The 23,536-nt window shown below is 63.2% G+C and overlaps 3 protein-coding genes across 5 annotated transcripts; all 3 read right to left on the reverse strand.

Moving 5' to 3' along the window:
• Nucleotides 1–2,710: 2,710 nt before the first annotated feature.
• On the reverse strand, nt 2,711–7,740 carry LOC106049354 (uncharacterized serine/threonine-protein kinase SBK3-like). Of its 2 annotated transcripts, XM_048055264.2 has the most exons (4): nt 6,834–7,740; nt 5,922–6,098; nt 5,616–5,818; nt 2,711–5,282 (listed from the first exon to the last, which is right to left on the reverse strand). In XM_048055264.2, exons 1-4 carry the CDS (start codon nt 7,717–7,719, stop codon nt 4,536–4,538), a joined length of 2,013 nt encoding a protein of 670 aa, XP_047911221.2. In that variant the 5' UTR covers nt 7,720–7,740; the 3' UTR covers nt 2,711–4,535. The 2 variants fall into 2 exon arrangements, with proteins under 2 accessions (XP_047911221.2, XP_066843657.1); XM_066987556.1 differs by having other exon boundaries at nt 5,922–7,740.
• Nucleotides 7,741–10,273: 2,533 nt separating this feature from the next.
• On the reverse strand, nt 10,274–12,044 carry LOC125181180 (CD5 antigen-like). Its single transcript, XM_066987290.1, has 5 exons — nt 11,946–12,044; nt 11,747–11,776; nt 11,015–11,326; nt 10,594–10,913; nt 10,274–10,496 (listed from the first exon to the last, which is right to left on the reverse strand). The coding sequence occupies exons 1-5, from the start codon at nt 11,977–11,979 to the stop codon at nt 10,488–10,490; spliced, it is 705 nt and encodes a 234-aa protein (XP_066843391.1). The 5' UTR covers nt 11,980–12,044; the 3' UTR covers nt 10,274–10,487.
• A 412-nt stretch (nt 12,045–12,456) lies between these two features.
• Nucleotides 12,457–23,536, reverse strand: LOC106049351 (soluble scavenger receptor cysteine-rich domain-containing protein SSC5D-like). 2 transcript variants are annotated; one of them, XM_066987238.1, is made up of 11 exons: nt 23,344–23,536; nt 21,626–21,652; nt 20,316–20,630; nt 19,965–20,039; nt 19,801–19,878; nt 19,351–19,665; nt 18,867–19,034; nt 18,143–18,457; nt 14,668–17,835; nt 12,914–14,284; nt 12,457–12,759 (listed from the first exon to the last, which is right to left on the reverse strand). In XM_066987238.1, exons 1-11 carry the CDS (start codon nt 23,366–23,368, stop codon nt 12,482–12,484), a joined length of 6,135 nt encoding a protein of 2,044 aa, XP_066843339.1. In that variant the 5' UTR covers nt 23,369–23,536; the 3' UTR covers nt 12,457–12,481. The 2 variants fall into 2 exon arrangements, with proteins under 2 accessions (XP_066843339.1, XP_066843340.1); XM_066987239.1 differs by lacking the exon at nt 21,626–21,652.

A 23,536-nucleotide genomic window follows, 5' to 3' on the forward strand; every position in this document is an offset into this window, starting at 1 on the left:
GTCATTAAAATATCTTAAAGTTATATGAAAGTTCAGACTTTCTGAAAGCAGACACCACCACCAAACTTCAGCTGAGCAGATCCTAGCTCAGTCAGAATAGGGCTGTTCAAACAAATCCAGTGGAAACAGGTCACACGGATCTGAATAAATAAAAAAATAAAGCTTTACTTGGTATGATGAACCCTTCTTCTGTGTTGTATTCCTGTCTTTCTTCTCCCACTATAGAAGTCCATCCTGAAAGAGCAATTACGAGTAATCCCGTGTCTGACATAAATGGGAGAGTTTCCTGCAGGATGTGCTGTAACCCACGATGGCATAGACGGCCCTTGAGGGTTACATCTAAATGGGGCTCTTGGGTTTTGCTGCTAGTGTGTCAGCTGAATACACCCAGCTGTAACAAGCTGTGCATATTGGTGTACAAATCCCGAACACATCCATATCCAAAGCACATTGTTTCTCCATAGCATGGTGAACTGTTTTGGCAGCCGCTGGCCCTGGGTTTTGCAGCATATCCCCCAAAGCCCTGTCACTGTGACACTGGGGCTGGAGACAGAACTGTTAATAAAAATCCCATGGACCTTGAGACCCAGCAAGTTTTCTCATTCCTGGTACCCTAGAGCTGAGATTGGTGGACCAGGAGGTTTCTCCCATCCTGGCGCCATAGATGCAGCCACTGCTTTTACCACTTACAGGTACAGCTGCTCCACCTCATAACTGATGCAAGGCATTAGTGCAAGACTGCAGTTTTTGCACAATGCTTTTGTGCATTGCTTGTTGCAAATATCACCGAATGCGTTGTCCACCGAATGTTGCTGTGGCGAGCCTGCAGGTGCTGCCTGGGGAGGCTTCAGTGCCGTGAAAACCAGGCTGCTCTGGAGGAATTTGGTGACCCCAGGATCCCACCCTACCCCCTCAGCTGCAGAGGGCTCATTGGCACCTCACCACGATTTGAATGCCAAGAGTTACAGCGGTGAAAATCCCACCTCAATGCAGCTCAATTTCAGCTTCTTCAGCAGTTTGATGGAGCCGAAACGTGGGACCGAGCTGGTTCCTCTGGGATGAGGGAGTTTTCCACCCCTGGCTGCAGGGATCACCACTGTCCAGCCCAGCATTGCTGCCTCCAGGTCCACAGTCCCTGGGCTGGGACTTAGGAGAGACAGCTATAATTGAAAAGCATCTGTACGCATTTCAGCTGCCGGTGTCAGGCTCTCGGCATGAGTCCCAGCTGCTAGGCACCCCATCCACATTCCCTGTGCCTCTCCCATCCCCTTCATCCCTCCAGCCCGTCCAGCTCCCACAGAGAGCTGGGGCCCAAAGCCCTGTGGGGTTTGAGCTTTGCTCGGGATCTGCCTACCCCAAGGAGAGATGTTAAAAAGTGCACGTGCAGGGCATTGGGAGGAGTGGTGATGCCAAGAGAGGGTGAAACCGTAAAATATAGAATGGCTCGAGTTGGAAGGGACCTTAAAAATCATCCCATAGGCAGAGATGCCACCCAGTAGATCAGGTTGCTCAGGGCCTCATCTAAGCTGGTCCTGAACACCTCCAGGGATGGGGCATCCACAGCTTCTCTGGGCAACCTGTGCCAGTGCCTTACTACCCTCTGAGTGAAGAACTTCTTCCTAGTGTCTAATCCATTTCCCTCCGACGTGGAGATCAGGATGTCATGTGGGACCATATCAAAGGCCTTGCAGAAGTCCAGGTTGGTGACATCAATTGGTTTTCTGTTGTCGACTGATGCAGTCACTCCATCATAGGCCACCAAGTTTGTCAGGCATGATTTGCCGTTGGTGAAGCCGTGCTGGCTGTCTCGGATCACCTCCTTGTCTTGCATGTGCCTTGACGTTGCTTCCAGGAGGATCTTTTCCATGATCTTTCCTGGCACAGAGGTGAGGCTGACTGGTCTGTACTTCCCTGGGCCCTCCTTTCTACCCCTTTTAAAAATGGGAGTGATGTTTCCCTTTTTCCAGTCACTGGGGACTTTGCCTGACTGCCAGGACTTCAAATATGATGAAGAGAGGCTTGGTGACTCCATCAGCCAGTTCCCTCAGGACGCTGGGACGCATGTCATCAGGCCCCATAGTCTTGGGTGCTTTCTTACCCAGGGGATGTGCTCTAAGTCCTTGTGCTCTAAGGGAAATATCCTTAAGGAGCTGCCAGCCCTGCTCAGCTCCTTTTCCAGCAGACACCATGCACTGGAAGTCCCCCATCAGGATGACAGCGTGTGAGCATGATGCTTCTTGTAGCTGAAGCAAGAAGGCCTCATCCACAGGCTGCCCTTGGTCAGGCAGCCTGGAGCAGACCCCGACCACAAGGTGTCCTTTATCGGTGTGGTCCATAACTCTTACTCAAGCTCTCAGCCCAGCCAGCTTACTGCCCACAACACTCTTGCCCCACCTGGACAGCTGTGCCCCATCCAGCATCAGCACGCCTGGTCCCTCAAAAATGCATCCAAGGTCACAGAACCCAAACCCTTGGGCATGGCACCAGCCTCTCAGCCAAGCATTCACTTGTCCCAGGTGTCTCCTTCTTTGTGCGTCCCAGTCACCAACTGGGAGGCCAAAGGAGAACACTACTTGTGCTCCCAATCCCTTCAATATTTTTCCAAGGAACATAAGATCCTTTTAGATATTTCAGAATTTCTTTGTTAGAGCATCATCTTGCTACTTGACAATGTAGGAAGGGGTGGTGGTCTTTGGGACCCGAGAGAATTGTTAGTCCTAGTATCATGAATACAGGCCCCAGGCAGGCAGCAATTCTCTCAGAAGAGATTGTCTGGATGGCAAATGGGAGCCTTGGTACCTCTTGTAGAGGAGTCTCCAATGACTTAACAGCCTTCGTGTCTTCTTTGTGGCACTGGTTTGGATGCAGTTGGGAGAGACTGAGCCAACCTTGTGCATTGGTCTTTCTGAGGTCTTTACTATTTCTCCCTGAGTCTCTTCTCTCCGGCCTTAGGACCTCATTTCTATTGCACAGGGGCACTTCAGGGGCAGGGGGAGTTTTCTTATCCAGCTCCGATAAGACAAGGGTCTGCTCTCCCTCATCATGTGAGTCCAATACCCTTCCAATACCTCCCTCTGCAAGCGTGGCACCCAGAGGAGATTCAGGGCTCGTGGGAAAACACAATTATAAAAAGGCAAAACAACAGAGAATTTTATTAACTTTCAGCACCTCAGCTGATTTCCATCTCTCCTTCCACTGTGCAGCGGGGCTCCTCTCACTTGGCAGGAGATCAAAGAACCAAGGAACGGTTTGGGCTGGGAAGGACCTTAAAGACCATCTCTTTCTAGGTGCCCAGGACACCTCCCACCATACCAGGTTGCCCAAAGCCCCATCCAACCTGACCTTGAGCACTTCCAGGGATGGGGCATCCACAGCTTCTCTGCATGACCTGGACCACTGTCATCATGAAGTATTTCTTTCTAAGATCTAATCTAAATCTACCCGCTTTTATTTCAAAGCTGTTACCCCCCGTCCTATCACTACACAACCTGATAAATCCCTCCCCAGCTTTCTGGTGGGCTCCCACCAGGGATGGGAAGGGCTGACATGCTGCTGGCAGCACTCAGCACCCCTCTGGGCTCCCTGGGAGAGCAGGGTGAGCCTGGAGGGAGCAGGTTTTTTGTCCAACCGGCATGCACTGTGCTCACCCCAGGTGAGCTCCGCTTTGGTGCAAACAGCCCAGACCTCAGCGGCTTCACCTCTGGAACCCCTCTGCTGACATCTGTGACACTTCAAGCTGCTGATGCCCGTTCTCCTGACACCCCCCCCCCCCACCTCCTCCACATCCATCGCCATCCCAGCTCACTCCCTCTGCTCTCTTCAGACTTTTGTATTACCCAGTCCTCATGGTGCAGACTATCCCGCCTGTGGCAGAGTCTTGCATAGCTCAGAGGGAGCTGAATCCCACGTTGATCAGGTTTCCGTCAAGCACTAAATTCGCCCTGCGGCTCCTCCCAGCCCAGCTGTGTGCCTGGAGGGCTCATGCTTGGTTCTTCAGCTCATTAACCCCAAGGAGACTGCTTGGCATCTTAACTAATTACAGCAGGGATGACAGCCTCCTCACACACACGTGCAAGTAGGGGAGGTTGGACCCGTTTCTGGGTTCCCCTGCTGTTACTGAGCCATTTTTGCAGCTGCTCCTGCCAAGGCCTTGCACCAGCCTTAATGATTTCTGACTGATTGCTCTCCTCCCACTTCTCTGTCAACCTTTGGCTGCTTTTCCCTTGGCTTCTCCTTGCCACCCTAGCACATTTGTTAATCAGGCATTTTGTCATCATGAGTGATGTTCATTAACAGCAGGTGAGGTGCTGAGATGGGACTGGCATCCCTGACCCCCCCCCCCCCAAAATGCTGCCCCGAGCATTGCTTCTCCTTCCCTTGACTGCAGCACTTTTCTGGTGCTGTTTGCTGCCTCTGACCCTTACACCCAGGGTACCGCGTGCGGACCAAGTTTTCACCCCAGCCCACAAGAAGACCCTGGCCCAGACCTCAGGACCCCCCTCGCTGCCTGTCCCCGGGGCTGATGGAGATGCTGACTAGTGGCACAGGGCGAGGGTACCAGAAGGCGGTGTGGGTACACCGTCCCCGCTACTGTAGCTGCCATCACCCTGCTCCCCAGCACCTGCAGCATCCCTCACACCCCCTCCTGAGCCACCGGCTGGGGCACAGCCCTGGGTAATGGGGGTCTGGGGGTTTCCTGCTGCTGCCTCCCCCCTGTCGCCACCATCCAGCCGAGCCCCGGTGTCCTGTCCTGTCAGCCATGGCAGGGACAAGTATTTCTGCACCTCGATGGCCGGGCTCCGGCGGTCGGGGTCCAGCCTCAGCAGGCGACGGAACATCTCCTGCGCCCCGTAGCCAAAGGCCTGCCAGGATGGAGGCGCCTCCCGCCCCTCTGCACCGCTCTGCCAGGCGCTGAAGTCCTCGAACTGGGGGTCAGGGCTGGCAGCCACAGCCCAGGGGAAGCAGCCGGTGCAGAGGCAGAAGAGCAGCACGGCAAAGGCCCAGACATCGAGGCTGGAGTCCAGCTCCAGCGTGTCCAAGCCCTGGAGCAGACAGAGCTCTGGTGGGGAATAGGGCAGGGTGCTGGACATGGCACGAACGGCAGAGCCCTGCAGGCGGGTGAGCCCGAAATCGCCCAGCTTCACCCGCCGGCACTCACGGTCGAAGAGCAGCACATTGTCCAGCTTGACGTCCCGGTGGACCAGGGCCCGGCTGTGCATGAAATCCAGAGCCTCCGCCAGCTGGGAGGCACAGCGCTTCACCAGCACCTCTGCCAAGCCCTCCTGCGGGAACGGCAGCACCGTCACTGCCTGCCACAGAGGGTGCTGCAGCCCCCAGCACCCTGCCTGGTGCCACCAGCAAGGGCTTCAGCCCAGAGCAGCCCCCAGACACATCCCCGTGCTGCCAAGTGTGTCCCAATTCACAGCAAGAGGTTGGTTAGGCTTAGGGTTAGGGTTAGGCTTAGGCTTAGGCTTAGGGTTAGGGTTAGGGTTAGGGTTCCTGCCCCCTCCCTGCACCCCCTGCCAAGCCACCCCGGTACCTTCTCCTCCCTATTCCCTCCCACCGGCCCCTCATCAGCCCCTCAGCCCTTGGCAGATCCCCTGTACCGCACGCACCCCAGGGGTGAGGAGGGTGCACAGGTCCCCAGCAGGAGCGAGCTCCTGCCCGAAGGCGAAGTGTGTGGCACTCTCGAAGGCGACGGGCAGGGCACGGATGCAGGCGGTGTGGCCAGAGAGGCACAGGGCAATGCAGTACTCCCTGAGGAACGCCCTCCACTCCGTGTGCTCCTTCAGCATCAGCTTGAGGACCACCGGTGAGCCTGAGAAGCGGGGAGAGGGTCAGCGCTTCGGAGGGATGTCAGGGATGAAGCGGCCATGGGGTGAACCAGGGCAGGGCCCCCCCCCCCCACAAAAGCTCCTCACCACCGTCGCGGGGCTCGGTGAGCACCACACGGCCGTAGGTGCCGCTGCCCAGCTCCTCCAGCACGGTGTACTGCTCCTCCAGCTCCTGCCGCGGCACGGCCTGGCCTGTCCGCATCATCAGCTGCTCCAGGAACACCTCGTTGTCCTCCCCATCCTCCTCTGACTCCTCCATGGGCCCTGTGGAGCCCAAGCACCCCACACCAGTGTGATGTCCCCCCCTTGTCACACACAGGGGAAGCCTGGGGACACCCAGCTGGTGCTGCCCAGTCCAGCCCAGCTTAGTCCAGCTGAGTGCAGCCCACACCAGTATGGTCTGACACAGCGCAGTACAGCCCTCGTCAGTCCTGTTCAGCTCTCCCAGCCCAGTGCTGCCCAGTCCAGTCCAGTCTAGCTCAGTTCAGTCTACTGAAGTGTGAGGTCCAACCCTTTCCAGTCCATCCCAGTCCAGCTCATTCCAACCCAGTTCAGCCTAGCCCAGTCCAGTCCAACGCAGCCTAGCCCAGTCCAACCCATTCTAGCCCAGTCCAGCCCAGCCCGACCCAGTTAGCCCAGTCCAGCCCAGCCGGGATGCTCGGCCCCCATGGACAGCCCCACATCCCACTCCACATCCCCCCACAGCAGTGGGTCAGTGCTGGCTCTGCCCTTTGCCCACTCCCAGCCCTTCTCTCCTCCATCTCCAGCTCTGAAACAGGACCCGGACCCTTCTCCCATCCCGCTGGCTGCAGCCCCTTGCACCGGCACAGCCGCAGGGGGGTCACAGCCACCCCCGGGTGTTGCGGGGCAGGAACAACAGCCCTGTCCCCCCCCTCCCTGTCCCCAGCCATGGGGGCTGAGCTGTGCAAGAAAGCCGCAGAGCGAAAGCTGGCATCTGCTGGGGTTGCACAGGGACAGCCCAAGCGGCGTGAGGCTCACCGGTGTCTCTGCGCTGTCCCTGGGGCGCGGCGCGGTGCCACTGGCCCCGCAGCCGCCCCGGAGCCCGGAGCCGTGACTCAGATTTTCCTGCGCGCTCCGAAGCCGCTGGACCCAGGGCAGCGCCGGCCCGCGCTAATCTCTCCCGCTCGAGCTGGGAACATGTGTCAGGCGCAACGCGTGCCGACCTCCAAACATAGGCAGGGGCAGGACGGACGGGGTATTGCGTGGGGACAGACGGACAGGATGGAGAGAGGCATGGGGGGACTGACGGACAGAACGGAGTACGGGAGGGAAAGACAGGCAGGGCAGTCCAGGTGGGGACAGGCAGACGGGATGGAGCACGGCAGGCAGGGGCGCGTGGAGCATGGTGCGTGGCCAGATGGACAGAGCGCCGAGGGCATGGACAGAAAGACAGACACGGGGCATGGCGCGGGGGGAGCAGACGGGTCTGGGTGCATGGGTGGGTGGGCAGACAGCACAGCGCCCTGCAGGAAGGGACAGCTGAAAGAAGGAGCAGGGTGTGGGGGGGGACAGATGGACAGGGAGCCGTGTGGGATGGACGGATGGACAGAGCGGAGGACAGCTTGCAGGGATGGCCGGGCAAAGCGTGGTGTGTGGGACAGGCACCCTGCTTGGCCGGACAGACGGCGCAGGGATGGACAGACACGTGGCACGGAGCCTGCACTCTGTACCAGTGCACTGCTAATGTCAGCGCGAACGTCACAGCTCCTCGACATCCCCAAGCCACTGACCCCCCCCCACAGGACACCTCCAGAAGCACCCCCCCCAAAACCTTCACTCCCCTGTCCCCTGCTGGCAGCAGCTCCCTGGCCACTGCTACCACCCCGCGAAGCCACGGCCCCAGCCTGGCCAACACTCGTTGCATGTTCGTCCCTCTTCTGCCTCAGTTTCCCCACTCCCATATCTGGGCCCTTCTGTGCCCCCTCCCCAGCGTCTCACCACACCCCCCCCAAGGTTTGCCCCTATTCCCATGGAGGTTTGCCCCGCTGGTCCTATGGAGCTGCGGGAACAAGCACTGGGCACCAGACCCCCAGGTGTGGGGCAGGACGGTCCAGGGACAGGTTTTGGGGCGTGTGTAGGGATCAGCCCCAGCTGATGGCCCAAGGATGGGGGGGGCACCGACCCCGGGCTGACACCGTCCCTGCACGGAGCCCCCCTGCCACCATCCCCAGCACCCCCTGCCCGCAAATTAACCCGCGTCCCACCACTCTGACTCACATCTGGGCCCCTCTGCAGGAGCGCTCCCGGGGTCTATTTTGAGCTGGGGCTGGCAGAGCCCTGCTGGTGGCGCGCACGCACACGCACACACGCACACACGCACACGCACACACACACACGCGCGTGCATGCGTGTGTGCACATTGCCCTGCCGAGGAAGCCGCGCTCGGACGCAGCGCACCCAGCACTCGTAGGGGCAGGAGGAGTAGGCACCAGTCAGGCTTCGCCCCACGGGAGATGCTGGGGGGGGGGGGGGCCTTGGTGCTGCTCTGTGCGTGGGGGGGTGGCGCTCTGGCACCGGGTGGGGGGGAGCAGGGGGTGTGAGGCTGGGCTCATCCCTGCACCTGCTCGGCGCCCCAATATCAAGCCTGCCCCACAGCTGCACCCCCAAAGCTGCTCCTGCCCTGTGCCCCCGGGATGTGCCTGTCTCTCTCCTCCTGCCTCAGTCCCCAGGCTGTGTCCCTCCCTCTCCCCCTTTTCCTATGTCCGTATCTCCCCCATCCCCCTGTTCCCACGTCCCTTCCTCTCCCTCTTTTCCCACATCCGTGCCCTTTCCCCCTTTTCCCCCGTCCATACCGCTCCCTTCCCCCCTTTTCCCACACCCACAGCCCTCCCTTTCCCCCTTTCCCCATGTCCATATCCCTCCCTCTCCCCGATTTCCCGTGGCCTGCTCCCTCCTCCCCATTTCCCACATCCTCATCCCTCCCACTCCCCAGTTCCCACGGCCACATCCCTGCCTCTCCCCAAGCCCCCTGCCCTGGGACCTGTTGTTTCTCCCTCTCCACCTGCTCTTTCCCCCCATCCCAGCTGCTTACGGCTGCCCTGACCCCAGCCCGCCGGGAGGTAATTAATACTTGACAGCACATTAACAGGACCCGCTTGGCACGTGGCCGGACGGGAGAAGGTCACATAACCCCATCACTCACCCTGCCCTCTCCGTCCCCAGTATGGGGAGCAGAGGCTGCTGCCGGGGTTGTCCCCCCTGCCCTGGAGCAGTGGTTTTGGGGCTGGCCCCCTGCATTGCCCTCCTGCCCTGCCAGGAACCATCCCCAGGGGCCAGTGCCAGCCCCACAAATTTCAGCCCCACCGGCACGTCTCCGGCCCCGGCGGCATGCAGAGGATGCAGAGGACAGGGACAGGCAGTGGCCTTTGCTGGCCAGGTCCCCAGTGCGTGGGAGGGAGCGTGGTGGCCAGGCTGCGGGGGTGGCGGGGGGCGGAGGTACCAACAGCTGCGGGGGCACCGAAATAGCCGGCGGGCAGCCGGGCCAGGTGGCGAGAGCTCAGCCCCGTCCCTGTCGCTGGGCTGGGGACAGAGCCCGGCATGGCCCCATGCTGCAAGAGGAGCTGGGGACGTCCCTCTGCCCCCAGTTTGTCCCCCGTCCCCTTCTGCTGCCAGGGATGGATTGTGCTCCCCCCCCCCCCCCAATAAACCCCACCACCCACAGTCCCCAATTTCTGCCCCCAAGCTCATTGCCCCATGCTATGACCCCTCTGCCCCCCAGCCCCCATTTCCAATTCCCTGCCCCTCTTCTCCTCCAGCACCCATTGCCCCACTCCCTGCCTCCTTGCCTTCCCGTTGCTCCCCACTGCCCCACTCAACGCCCCTCTGACCCCCCCCAGGCCCCACTGCCCCACTCCATGCCCCTCTGCCCCACAGCTACACTGCAATCCCCCAGTCCCAGCCCATCTGCTCCTCACTGCCCCGTGCCCAGCCCCTCTGCCCCCTGTGGCCCCCGTTACCCAATTCCCTGCCCCTCTACCCCCTCAGTTCCCATTACCCCACTCCCTGCCCCTTTGCCCCCCCGGTTCCATGACCCCACTCCTTGCCCCTTTGCCCTCCATTGCCTGCCATTCCCCCACTCCCTGCCCCTCATCGTCCCTATTGCACCACATCCAGCCCCCCTGCCCCCATTTTTTCCACCTGCCCACCCCCCAGCAGGGCAAGGCCTGGCCCTGGCCCCACGACTGAGAGCTGCTGGCAGGCAGCCGGTCCCATCCCCCGGCCGGGCTGGGTGCCGGGAGCGGACAGGTGGCTGGCGGGATTAGTGCTAACGAGATGTTTCATAACGGGGTCAGGGGGCCGCGGGGGAGGGCCCGGGCAGGGGGCCAGGCTGGGCACGGTGCCGCACCTGGGGCGGCCGGGACCCCTGCCCCATGCCGAACCCCCAGGCAGCGCACAGCATGAGAACCCGCAGCCCCATCTCAGTGTTATGGCTGCTCCGCGTTTAATAACCGGGCAAGGGGCATCGGGGGCTGCAGCAGGAGCTCCCACGCCCACTGGTGGGCTTTGTCGGGGCAAAGACAGCTGCGAGCGGGGTCCTGTTTGGGTTTGGGGTCCCCCCGCTGGAGGCGTCGCAGGAGGGGCGGGTGTGACGGCTGATGGCGGCAGGGATGGCCGTGGGCAGAGCCGCGGTGCTCAGGGGTCCTGTGAGAAGAAAAGGCTGAGCATGGCCACGTCCTGCCCCGCAGGGCCCTGTGGCCGCACCGAGCCTCACACGGGGCAGCAGGGAACGGTCCCGCACCTGGCAGACCACGCCGACGTCCTCGTCGTGGGTGCAGTCGTGGTACCCCCAGGCTCGGTGGGCACAGTCCTGCAGGGTCCCCTCCCGGCCCCGGCACCGCACGTCATCCAGCCAGATGCGCCCCGTGCCGGGCCCGAAGCGTGGCCGATCCCCGTGGAGATCTGCCGGCACCTCCCCGCAGCCCAGCTCCCGGCACACCACCGCCGCGTTCGCCGCGCCCCAGCCGTCGTCGCACACCGTGCCCCAGCTCCCGTTGCGCTGCACCTCCAGCCGCCCCGCGCACCGCCCGGGGCCGCCGGACAGCCGCAGCCCAAATGGCTCTGCAGGACGAGGGGGGGAGGGGGGGGTCAGGCCAGGCGCAGACAGACACCCCCCCCCCCACGCTCCAGGCTGAGCACCCCGTGGCCTGCCGCGTGCTCACCCTCGCAGTCAACGGCAGCCAGCCGGTCCGAGGGGCAAGACGGTGCGTCCCGTGGCTGCAGGCCGCAGTGCGCCAGGGCCGGCTCCTGCCCCGAGCACTGCACCTGCTGCAGGGCCACTGGGGGCCCGTCGGCCGCCGTGGGGCCGCAGGGTGCGGGGAGGAGGCGGGGACGGCCGCAGCCCAGCTCCCGGCAGAGCACACGGGAGGCCGCCCGGTCCCAGCCTGAGGCACAGACCGAGCCCCAGGCGCCGGCCTGCAGCAGCTCCACGCGCCCGTGGCACCGGGACCGGCCACCCACGAGCCGGACGGGCACTGTGGGGAGGGGAAGAGCGTGGCAGGCATGCATAGGGAAAGGAGTCCCAGTATCCCCAGTGCAGCCCCTGGCTGCCCAGCACAGCCCCTGTACAACCCCAGCATAGCCTGCCCAGAAGAGCCCCAGTCTGCCCAGCACAGCCCCAAGCATGACCCCAGTCTGCCCAGTATGGCCGCACTTTGCCCAGAAGAGCCCCAGTCTGCCCAGCTCAGCACCAGCTCAGCACCAGCACGACTCCAGTCTGCCCAGTATGGCCACACTTTGCCCAGAAGAGCCCCAGTCTGCCCAGTCCAAGCCCTCCCACCTATTGCCCCTGCCCCAGTGCCTGCCACATCCAGCAGACGCTGACCGCAGGGCACACAAGTGGCACCCAGGGGACACCCCCCCCCCCGCAGTGACACCCAGCAGCACCCACATACCAGATCCAATCACGGCACCGCAGCACAGAGCTGGAGGGAGAGAGGGAAGAGTCGTAATGGGACGGAGGCAGCAGCACTCATCCCATTGACCCTCCCAAGCTGACACCCCCATGTGCCCTCAGCTCTAAACCCCCCCACACACACACGTACCCCCCAGCTCTGTACCCCCCCACGTCCCCCCCACCCCCTGGTCCCTCACCCAGGCACAGCCCCAGTCCGTGCAGACCCCCCATGCTGCCAGCCTGGGGTCCCTCCACCTCGAGGCCACCCTTTTAACGCAAGGTCTGGGGGTGGGGTGTGTGTGGGGGGGAGGAGGGGAAGTGAAAGCCAAGGGGAGGAAGGGGAATGGGGCAGCAGCCAGGCAGGCGCCGGGGGGGGCAAGCTGGGAGGGCCCCAGATGGGGGCTCTGGGGGCTGGAGATGGGGAACCCCAAAAATGGGGCGAGGAGGTCACAAAGGGGATTGCCAGCCTCAGGAGCCTTGGCCGCGGCCTCTCTGGGGGGCTGCAGGGGGAGATAGGTGAAGGGAAGGGCAGCAGGGCGCAGGGAGGGCAGCATCCCAACAGACCCACGGCTGCTGCGGGCACCCCAAACCTGGGAGGGTGGGGGGGGGGACACCCAGCAGGTTGGGGGGGTGCCCAGCACTCCCTCTCCAGGACTGCAGTGGGTGAAGTCCCCATACCCCCCCCAAAAAAAACAATGCTCGAGATGATTTGGGGAACTGGCCCGGCTTTATTTCACTTGCAGCCCCTACAAAGACCGCCCTGGGTGCCCACAGCCCCATAGAGCCGGGGGGGGCCCCCCAGGAGATGCTGGCTGAGGGCTGACAGCCGGCCCAGGCGGCGGGCAAGAGCCTCCAGGCGCTGAGCCCCCCGCCGCTGGGCATGGGCCAGGGCCCGTAGCTGCCCCCGCAGCCCCCGCACCTCCCACAGCAGCACCCGCAGCAGGGGGGCCATGCAGGGACCCCCCTGGCCCCCCACCGAGGGGGGTGTTGGCACTGCTGGTGGAGCTGGACCTGCGGGACGAGAAGCAGAGACACACGGTGCGTCATTGTGCCCCCTGCCAAGCCCCCCAACACCCCCCCAACACTGGGGGCCCTCCCTGTGCTCATCTCAGGCGTCCCAGACAGGGACTGCTGCCCCCCCCCCCCCCCAAACCCATAGACCTACCTGCACATGGGGGCCCAAGCAGCATGGGGCTGTCCAGGGGGCTGTCAGGGGCAGTGTGGAGGAGCTCTGTGGGTACTGGGAGGGTTTGGGTGCCAAGGGTCTCCATAGGGTGCTGGGGGGATGCTGGGGGTCCCTGGGTGCCAAGGGTCTCCATAGGGTGCTGGGGGGATGCTGGGGGTCCCTGGGTGCCAAGGGTCTCCATAGGGTGTTGGGGGGGTGCTGGGGGTCTCTGGGTGCCAAGGGTCTCCATAGGGTGCTGGGGAGGGATTGGGGGTGTCAGGGTGCTGGGGGTTTTCACGGGGTGCTGAGGGGGTGCTGGTGAGCCCTGGGTGCCAAAGGTCTCCATAGGGTGCTGGGGAGGGATTGGGGGTCCCTGGGTGCCAAGGGTCTCCATAGGGTGTTGAGGGGGTGCTGTGGGTCTCAGGGTGCTGGGGGGGTTCATGGTGCGCTGAGGGGGTGCTGGTGAGCCCTTCATGCCAAAGATCTCCATAGGGTGCTGGGAGTGTGGGGGGGTCCTCTGGGTGATGAGCAACTTCATGGGGTGCTGGGGGGGTGCTGGTGATCCCTGGGTGCTGAAGGTCTCCAGAGGGTTCTGGGGGGGTGCTGGGGGGCCCTGGGTGCCGGGGGGCTCTGGGTGTTGCTGGGGGGGTGCTGGGTGGGTCTGGGTGTCAAAAATCCCCATGGGGTGCTGGGTGTGTGCTGGGGGGGTCCAGGTGCTGGGGGGCTCTGTTGGATACTGGAAGGGTGCCAAGGGGCTCTTGGAGCTGAGGGTGTCAGTGAGGTTCTGGGGGGGCGCTGGGGGGGTTGGGGTGCCAAGCAACTTCACGGAGTGCTGAGGAGATGCTGGGGGGCTCTGGGGGATGGGGAGCTCCATGGGGTGCTCCGAGGGGGCAGCAAGCGTGTAAGGGCTGGTGGAACCTGGGGGGAGCACGGTGAGTGCCGGGGGGCTCTGGGGGCTGCGGGTCCCTGGTGGGGACGGGGTAAAGGAGGCTGGGGGCATCCAGGAGCTGGGGGGCTCTGCAGGGGGGTGCTGGGAGAGCACAAGCTCCTTCCAGGCAGGGGGGGTCTCCACGGCGTGCTGGGTGTGTGCTGGGGGTCCCTGGGTGCTGGGGTTCCCTGGGGGGCTTTGGGTGGGTTCTAGGGGTCCGTGGGTGCTGGGGGTCTCCTCTGGGTACTGGATGGGTGCTGGTGGCTCCCAGGTGCTGGGGGGCTCTGTGGGGTGCTGGGAGCGAGTGGCAGAGCCCGGACCCAGTTGGACTGCAAGGGCAGGGGGGCTGGCCGGCCACAGGGTGGGGGGCAGAGATGAGGGGGGTGATGGAGATGTGGTGGGGGGCACAGACATCCCAGTGAGGCCCAAGCCTGCGCCAGCACCTGGATGGGGAAGGGACACAGAGTCCATGAGACAACCCCCTCTCCCTCCCCTCCTGCCCCCTTTCTTTGTCATCTCCTCTTCTTCTGCCCCTCCCTCTCAAACCCTTCCACCCAACAGCAGCCCAGCCCATCCCACCCCACCCCACCCCATCCCATTCCCATCCCACCCCACCCTATGCCATGCCATGCCATGCCATGCCATGCCATGCCATGCCATGCCATCCCATCCCATGCCATGCCATCCCATCCCATCCCATCCCATCCCATCCCACCCCCCCTCCTCCTCACCCCCACACACCCATCGGTGTGCTCTTCTGTCCACCTGCCCTCCCTCCCCTTCTCTTCGCCAACAGTTCACCCATCCATATAGCTCCACATGGTACCTTCTGGGCCTGGTTCTGATGTGGGACGTGTGCTCTCCATGGTGCCTTCTAGACCTGCTTCTGCTGAAGGATGTGCGCTCCTCATTGTTCCATTGAGATCAAAATCACCTGAAGAACGTGTCCCCCACGTAGTACCGTCTCGACCTGATGCTGTTGCAGGATGTGAGCTCCTCGTGGTCCCATCTGGATTTGGTTCTGCTAAAGGGGGTGTGCTCCACGTGCGAACAACTGCTGTGGGACGGGCACTCTGTAAGGTATCAGCCAAGCCCAGTTCTGCTGAAGAATGTGCACTCTGCGAGGTGCCACGTAGACCTGGTTCTTCTGGAGGACGTGTGCTCCACATGGTACCTTCTGGACCCAGCTCTTCTGGAGGATGTGTGCTCCTCATGGTAGCATCTGGACCCAGTTCAACTGTAGGATGTGTGCTCCTCATGGTACTTTCTGGACCCAGTTCAACTGTAGGATGTGTGCTCCTCATGGTAGCATCTGGACCCAGTCCAGCTGTAGGATGTGTGCTCCTCATGGTACTTTCTGGACCCAGTTCAACTGTAGGATGTGTGCTCCTCATGGTAGCATCTGGACCCAGTTCAACTGTAGGATGTGTGCTCCTCATGGTACTTTCTGGATCCAGTTCAACACCCAATGTGGTACCTCCTGGACCTGGTTCTGCTGTGGGATGTGTGTTCCATATGATACCAACCAGGTCCAGTTCTGCTGCAGGACTTATGCTCTGTGTGTTGCCTTCTGGATCCAGTCCTGCTGTGGGATGTGTGCTTCTCACGGTACCTCCTGGACGTGGTTCTGCTGTGGGATGTGTGTTCATCATGGTACCTCCTGGACTTGGTTCTGCTGTGGGATATGTGTTTGTCATGGTATCTTCTGGACCTGGTCTTGCTGTTGGATGCATGCTCCACATGGCACCATCTGTATCTGGTTCTGCTGTAGGATGTGTGCTCATCATGGTATCTTCTAGACCCGGTTCTGCTGTGGGATGTGTACTCATCATGGTACTTTCTGGACCTGGTTCTACTGTGGGATTTGTGCTCCACATGGTACCTCCTGGAACTGGTTCTGCTGTGAGATGTGTGCTCATCATGGTACCTTCTGGACCTGGTTCTGCTGTGGGATGTGTGCTCATCATGGTACCTTCTGGACCTGGTCTTGCCGTGGGATGTGTGCTCCACATGGCACCATCTGTATATGGTTCTGCTGTGGGATGTGTGATTCTCACGGTATCTTCTGGGCCTGGTTCTGCTGTTGGATGTGTGCTCCACACGGTACTTTCTGGACCTGGTTCTGCTGAAGCATGTGTGTTGCCTCTAGGATCTGGTTCTGCTGAAGTACCCATCCGGGTGCTGTCCAGATCCAGTTCCAACACAGGACGTGTTCTCGTGGTACCTTCTGCACCCAGTTCTGCACCCACAGGACGTGTGCTCCTCATGGGACCTTCAGGACCTGGTCTTGCTGAAGGACGTGGATCCCATGTGGTACCACCTTGCCCTGGTTCTGCTGTGGGATGTGTGCTCCATACAGTATCATCCAGGCCCGGTTCTGCTTCAGGACGTGCGCTCCGTGTGCTGCCTTCTGGATCCAGTCCTGCTGGAGGATGTGTGATGCTGATGGGACCTTCAGGCCCCAGTTCTGCTGTGGGATGTGTGCTCCCCATGGTACCACCCAGATCCAGCGCTGCTGCAGGAGGAGTGCTCCTTATGGTCCCTTCTGGACCTGGTTCTCCCAAGTGGTGGCTCCTCCACATGGGGAGCACCGTGGTGGGGGCTGAGTCCTGCCCTGCTTTGGGCCGTGGGTGCCACCCATAGGTTTGGGTGGCACTAACAGGATCCCGTCCTATCAGCGTCTGGGTGCTCCTGGTGGTACCAACCGGATCCCAACCTGCCTTGGGCTTGATGCCTTTCATGGTCCCCACCGAAACCCAACGTGATGGGCTCATGGTGGTCTGTTTGCCCCCCACCACAACCCGCTCAGCTTTGGGCTGGGTGATCTGCACAGTGCTGAGCGGATCCTGCTCTGCTTTGGGGTGGGTGACATGGATGGTACCGACTTGATCGCGTCCTGCCTTGGACCTGTTGGTGCCAGCTGGATCCCATCCTGCTTTGGGCTTGGTGATGCCAACTGGATCCTGTCCTGCCCTGGACCTGTTGGTGCCAGATAGATCCTGTCCTGCTTTGGGTTTGGTGATGCCAACTGGGTCCTGTTCTGCCTTGGATCTGTTGACGCCAGCTATATTCTGTCCTGCTTTGGGCTTGGTGGTGCCAACTGGATCCCGTCCTGCCTTAGACCTGTTGGTGCCAGCTGGATCCCGTCCTGCTTTGGCCTTGGTGATATCAACTAGATCCTGTCCTGTCTTGGATCTGTTGGTGCCAGCTATATTCTGTACTGCTTTGGCCTTGGTGATGCCAACCGGATCCCGTCCTGCCTTAGACCTGTTGGTGCCAGCTAGATTCTGTACTGCTTTGGGCTTGGTGATGCCAACTGGATCCTGTCGTGCCTTGGACCTGTTGGTGCCAGCTGGATCCCATCCTGCTTTGGGCTTGGTGATGCCAACTGGATCCCGTCCTGCCTTACACCTGTTGGTGCCAGCTGGATTCTGTCCTGCTTTGGGTTTGGTGATGCCAACTGGATCCCGTCCTGCCTTGGACCTGTTGGTGCCAGCTGGATCCCATCCTGCTTTGGGCTTGGTGATGCCAACTGGATCCCGTCCTGCCTTGGATCTGTTGGTACCAGCTAGATCCTGTCCTGCTTTGGGTTTGGTGGTGCCAACTGGATCCCGTCCTGCCTTGGACCTGTTGGTGCCAGCTGGATCCCATCCTGCTTTGGACCTGGTGGGGCCACCAGGCTCCCGTCCCACCTTGGACCTGGTGGTACCAGCTGCACCAGGTCCTGCCTTGGGCTTTGTGCTCTGGATGACACCAGCTGGATCCTGCTCTGCTTTGAGTCGGGTGATCCTGATGATACGAATGGGATCCCGCCCTGCTTTGGCTGGGGTGGTGCTAACTCGATCCCGTCCTGGGGGGCGCGGGGTGATGCTGGGGACGGCGCTGGATGGCTCCTGTCCCAAGGGGCGCCGGGTAGTGCTGGGGACGGTGCCAACTCGATCCAGTCCTGGGGGCCACCGGGAGGTCCCCGTGGGTGATGGCAGGTCCTCTGGCCCTGCAAGAGTGAAGGTGGGGGGGGGCTCAGTCTTTGTCCCAGCCCCATCGTGTGCATGGGGGGCCCCCTGTCCCCTCTGTGCCCCCAGGGTGATGCTCCCTGCTTGGGGACCCTCCCCACCCCCGGGGGCACCCAGGGCCAGAGGCTGGGGCATCCCTTGGGGACAGGCACTTGAGGAAACAGGGAGGGACCCCAGCAGGAAGGGGGGTGCACGGGGCGGGCTCCGTGCCCCCCAGACCTGCTCCAGCCCTCAGCCATGACACGGAGCAGAGATCAGGGTGGCTGCCCCGTCCTGGGGCCATCCCACCTGCGCAGACGACAGCGGCATCCTCATGGTGGTTGCAGTTGTGCCTGCCCCAGGGCTCAGCCGGGCAGCGCCGCAGCGTGGGCTCCGTTCCCTTGCAGTTCACCTCGTCCAGCCAGACGGGGCCGGTGCCAGGGCCGAAGTGGGCACTGCGGGGGGCTTCACGCGCCACCCCGCAGCCCAGCTCCCGGCAGACCACGGCTGCGTCCGGCAGCCCCCAGCTGTCATCGCAGACGGTGCCCCAGCGCCCGGCGTGCAGCACCTCCACACGCCCCGCGCAGCGCCCGGGGCCCCCGGCCAGACGTAGCTGGGCTGGAGCTGAAAAACAGCTGGTGTCACACCACTGCTGGTCACCGGTGTCTGGGGACGGGGTCTCCGTCCTCATTCCTTCATTACTGCATCCCCGCTCCTTCCCCGTGCTCCTTCCCTTCTCCAGCACCAATTCCTGCCCCTCTCCATCCATGTCCGCACCAAGTGATCCCATCTCCATCCCCGCTCCATCCCCCTCAATCTCAACTTTGTCCCCCCTCCATATGTCTATCCCAGCTCCATCCCAGCTTCTTCCATGCTCTGTTCCTTTTCCTTCCATGCTCCATCCCCCCGCCATCCCCGGCTCCTTCCCTGCTCTATCCCAGCACCTTCCACCCTCCTTCCTTTCCAATCTCCATCCCTGCCCCATCCCCACTTAATCCCACCCCCATCCCCACTCCATCCCTCCTTCTCCTACCCCTGTGCCCCATCCCAGCCACAGTCTGGCTGCTGGGGGCAGGCTGGGGAGAGCTGGGGATGTGGGGCCGGGTGGTCTCGTGTGGCACGGTAGAGGGGGGCACCCGAGCCGGGCTGGTTGGCAGCTGGTGGGGACCGGGCTCCATGGGGTCGACGGCGGTCAGCTCATCTGGGCGATGCAGGAAAGCAGTGTGAGCCCTGCAGCGCATGCGGTGCATGTGCGCCGTGCATAGATGCCGCACCTTGCCTGGCCATACACTGTGCCCTGCAGCACTGCACTGCACGGTCACCAAATTTGCAATTTAGCCGTGGCGGCCCCTTGCCCATGCGCTGCACCAGGACCCTGTGGCACAGCCCCTGTGCGTCTCCGCAGCACCACACGCACTGCATGCCGTCCAGGAGCACACCGGGGCACGTGCACGCAAGCACGGGCGCTATCCCCAGCGGCCTGGGCACCGCACACGCCTGGCACATGGAGCGGGTACCTGCACAGACGACAGCCGCGTCCTCCCGGTGCTGGCAGTCCGTGATGCCCCATGGGGCAGTCGGGCACTGCAGCAAGGCCGACTCGTTCCCCTGGCACCGCACGTTGTCCAGCCAGATGGGGCCAGCGCCCTCGCCAAAAAACGCCCCGCGGGGCGCAGCCAGCGCAGCGCCGCAGCCCAGCTCCTGGCAGACCACAGCCGCGTCCTCGAGCCCCCAGCCGTCGTCGCAGACGGAGCCCCAGTGGCCGGCATGCAGCACCTCCACGCGCCCCGCGCAGGGACCCTCAGCCCCTACCAGCCGCAGCGTGGGGGTCCCTGGGGAAGAGGCCGGAGTCGGCAACAGTGCAGGGAGAACAACGCAAGTGTCACGGACCTGCAGGGTGCGTGGGGACGGGCAGGGCTGCAGGCAGCAGCTCCTGGGTGTGGGTACAACGCGCACCAACGCTGTACCTGTGCACGCCACGCTGGTGTCCTCCTTGTGCCCCGTGCAGCGTCTGGGACCCCCAGCCGGCCGCGGCACTGCGTCACCTGCAAGGCAGTCGGTGTCACTGTGGGGCACAAAGCGTCCTCCCCACGCGGCCGGGGACACGGGTGTCCCTGGGGATACCACTCACCAGGTGCTGGGGTGCTGGCAGTGGTGGTGGAGGGCGCAGGGGGTTCCATGGTGCCCAGGGAGAGGAAGGGGTGAGCTGTGGGGAAAGGCAGTGAGGGGGGCGTCCCCTTTAGCTGGGAAAGAGCCTGGCAGAAAAAGACCTGGGGACATTGGTCAACAGCCAGGGAAGGGGTTGAGTCACCGTCCCTGGAGGTATCCGAAGGACACGCAGATGTCCCTGGGGACCTGGTTTGGTGCTAGACTTGGCGGTGCTAGGCTAACCGTTGGGCTTGGTGACCTCAGAGGTCTTTCCCAACTTTTGCCCTTTTACCATTTCTGCCTTCCCTCCCCCGGTGCCGGGGTCGCAGCCCACCTGAACACACGGCGCTGGCGTCCTCCTCATGGGTGCAGACGTGGCTGCGCCAGCCCCGGTGTCGGCACTGGGCCAGGCGCCCCTCGCTGCCGCGGCACCGCAGCCCGTTCAGCCAGATGGGGCCGGAGCCCTCCCCAAACCAGGCGCCCGTGGGGGCGGCGAGCGCGGTGCCACAGCCCAGCTCCCGGCAGACCACGGCTGCGTCCGGCAGCCCCCAGTCGTCGTCGCAGACGGTGCCCCAGCGCCCGGTGTGCAGCACCTCCACGCGCCCCACGCACTGCCCGGGACCCCCAGCCAGGCGCACCGGGAACGGGCCTGGGGAGGAGGGCAGACATCAGGCACTGGGGCTGCCGGCGCCCACTGGGAACCCCCGGGGACCTGCTGGGACCCCTGCATGCACTGGGACGTGCTGGGAGGCTCTGGGACCTGCTGGAACCCACTGAAATGTACTGGGACGTCTTGGGACCCCTATGTGCTCCGGGACGTGCTGGGACTCCCTGGGACCTACTGGGACCCACTGTGTTCTCCAGGACGTGCTGGGACTCCCTGGGACTTATTGGGACCTCAGTATGCTCTGGGACCTACTGGGATGTGCTGGGACCCTTGTGTGCTCTGGGACCTGCTGGGAGGCTCTGGGACTTACTGGGACCCACTGAAACCTACTGGGACGTCTTGGGAACCCTGTGTGCTCCGAGACATGCTGGGTCTCCCTGGGACCACTGCATGCTTCAGGACTCACTGGGACCTACTGGGACCCCAGTATGCTCTGGGACCTACTGGGACGTGCTGGGATCCTTTTGTGCTCTGGGACCTGCTGAGGACCCTCTGGACCTGCTGGGACTCTTTACAAACACCAAAACCCACTGGGACCTGCTGGGATCCACTGGGACCCCTGCATGCTCTGGGAGATACTGGGACCGCCCAGACTTGCTGAGACCTACTGGGACCCACCGGGATCTACTGGCACCTGCTGGGACCCTTTCCACACACCAGGACCCACTGGGACCCGCTGGGACCTACTCAAACCCACTGGGACCTGCTGGGAAGTGGTATCACCCAGTGGGACCTGTGCATGCTCTGGGACCTGCTGGGACTCACTGGGACCTACTGGGACCTGCTATGACCCACTGGGACCCCTGCGTGCTCTGGGACCTGCTGGGACCGTTTGCACACAGCGCGACCCACTGGGAGTCACTGGGACGCGCTGGCAGCCCTGCACACCTGGGGACCCACCGCAGGCTCCCACAGGCTCCCAGCAACTCGGCTGCACTGGGGCAGGGACCCCCCCCAGCCCAGCCCTGTCCCAGTACCTGCGCCGCGGGGGGCCAGCAGCCCCACTGGAGCCGAGAGAGGAGGGTGAGGGGGGGGGGGGGGGGGGGCCGCACCTGGCTGAGCCCCTCCTGGCCCCCCCATGGGGCCACGAGCAGCTCGGAGCCCGTAGGGGGCTTCCCAGTGCCCAGCACCGTTCCAGTGTCCCATTCCCAGTGCCCCACGCCCCGAGACCAGCAACCAGTGTCCCACACCCACTGTCCCACTCCCACTGCCCCATTCCCACTCTCCCATTCTCACTGCCCCATTCCCAGTGCCCAGTTCCCACTGTCCCACTCCCGGTGCCATTCCCAGTGGTCTTCCCATTGCCATTCCCAGTGCCCCATGCCTCCAGACCAGCAACCAGCACCCCATTCCCAGCGCCCCACTCCCAGTGCCCCAAGTGCCATTTCCAGTGCCCCATGACCAGTGCCATTCCCACCACCCCATTCCCAGCCCCATGACCATGCCCTTTCCCACTGCCCAGTGCCTTTCCAGTGTCCTTCCCAGTGCCCAGCAACCACAGACCAGTGTCCAGTGCCCTTCCCGGTGCCCCAGGCCCAGTGCCCAGTGCCACACGTGCCCAGTTCCCAGTTCCCTTCCCAGCAGCCCATGCCCACCGCAGCCCAGAACATCCAGTGCCCTGCACAGCGCCCCACAGGCTTCCCAGTACCCACCGCCCAGTGCCCAGCACAGCCTCCAGTACCCACTGCAATTCCCAGTGCCCTTCCCAGTGCCCCATTCCTCCCCCACCGCAGGGTTCTAACTGGGAGCAGTGCCTACTGCATTGCCTGGCGTCCCCCGTGGTACTGCTGCAGTGCCCCATGCAGTGCCCAGTGCCCCATGCAGCGCCCAGTGCCCTGCTATGCCCTGAACCATCCAGGCCCTTTGCGGTGCCCCTGCAGTGCCCGGTGCGGTGCCCAGTTTCCCTGCAGTGCCCAGTGCCTTCGCAGTGCTCCTGCAGTGCCCGGCCCCCATGCGGCACCCAGGGCAGCGCCCTTCCCTTTCCAGTGCCCACTGCAGTGCCCACACCGTGCTCAGACCCCATGCGGTGCCCGTGCAGCGTCCGGCGCAGTGTCCGGCTCCCTGCAGTGCCCGCGCGCTGCTCAGCGGGGTGCCCAGCACCGCGCAGTGCCCAGCCCCGCAGCGCCTGGGCGCTCTCTGCGCAGTGCCCTTGCAGTGGCCAGCCCCGCGCTCAGCGCCCATGCAGTGCCCGCGCAGTGCTCAGCCCCTCGTTGCCCTCGCTCCTTAGCCATGCAGTGCCTGTGCCCAGGCTGTGCAGCGTGCAGAGCACTGCTCAGCTGCCCCACGCCGCACCCGCTGCGGCACCCACGCGACGCTCGCCCCCTGCAGTGCCGGGGCCCAGCCACGGCGTGCCCAGTGCAGTGTCCGTGCAGTGCCCGGCCTGCCCAACGCCAGTGCAGTGCCCAGTGCTGGATCTGTGCCGTGCCCACTGCAGTGCCCGTGCAGTGCCCGAACCCTCCGTGTCAGTGCAGTGCCCAGTGCTGGATCCTCGTCATGTGCACTGCAGTGCCCGTGCAGTGCTCGGTGCAGTGCCCGTGCAGTGCCCAGCACAAGGTCCATGCCGTGCTCGGTGCAGTGCCCGTGCAGTGTCCGTGCTCAGCCCCCCTCCCAGCCCCCAAACCCACGCCATAGCCGTGCAGTGCCCGTGCAGTGCCCGTGCAGTGCCGTGCAGTGCAGCGCGGTGCCAGGCGCTCACCCAGCAGCAGCAGGGTCGGGGCCATGGCGGGTGCCGGCGGCGGGGAGGGCGGGATGGAGGAGGAGGAGGAGGACAGGGGGGGGACGGGGCCGCGTGGCCGGGCCAAGGATGACTCAGTCCGTCCGTCCGTGCGGCTGTGTGTCCGTCCAAGGCCGCACCCGGTCCCCCCCCTTGGCCGGGATGAGAGGGGCCG

This window comes from Anser cygnoides, chromosome W (assembly GCF_040182565.1).
Source record: "Anser cygnoides isolate HZ-2024a breed goose chromosome W, Taihu_goose_T2T_genome, whole genome shotgun sequence".
NCBI classification, from domain to species: domain Eukaryota; kingdom Metazoa; phylum Chordata; class Aves; order Anseriformes; family Anatidae; genus Anser; species Anser cygnoides.

What these genes read in the sequence shown, in the direction of transcription:
- LOC106049351 (XM_066987238.1), bottom strand. Translation starts at nt 23,368, where the DNA reads ATGGCCCCGACCCTGCTGCTGCTGG. An exon ending in CGCCAGCGCCGTGTGTTCAG is followed by an intron (nt 20,040 to 20,315) that starts GTGGGCTGCGAC and finishes CTTTCCCCACAG; the next exon opens with CTCACCCCTTCCTCTCCCTG. An exon ending in ATCAGAACCAGGCCCAGAAG is followed by an intron (nt 14,285 to 14,667) that starts GTACCATGTGGA and finishes TTCCCCATCCAG; the next exon opens with GTGCTGGCGCAGGCTTGGGC.
- LOC106049354 (XM_048055264.2), bottom strand. Translation starts at nt 7,719, where the DNA reads ATGCAACGAGTGTTGGCCAGGCTGGGGCCGTGGCTTCGCGGGGTGGTA. An exon ending in GGGACAGCGCAGAGACACCG is followed by an intron (nt 6,099 to 6,833) that starts GTGAGCCTCACG and finishes TGGGCTCCACAG; the next exon opens with GGCCCATGGAGGAGTCAGAG. An exon ending in GCACCCTCCTCACCCCTGGG is followed by an intron (nt 5,283 to 5,615) that starts GTGCGTGCGGTA and finishes CCGTTCCCGCAG; the next exon opens with GAGGGCTTGGCAGAGGTGCT.
- LOC125181180 (XM_066987290.1), bottom strand. Translation starts at nt 11,979, where the DNA reads ATGGGGGGTCTGCACGGACTGGGGCTGTGCCTGG. An exon ending in CGGACTGGGGCTGTGCCTGG is followed by an intron (nt 11,777 to 11,945) that starts GTGAGGGACCAG and finishes CTCTCCCTCCAG; the next exon opens with CTCTGTGCTGCGGTGCCGTG. An exon ending in GGCTGCCGTTGACTGCGAGG is followed by an intron (nt 10,914 to 11,014) that starts GTGAGCACGCGG and finishes CTCGTCCTGCAG; the next exon opens with AGCCATTTGGGCTGCGGCTG.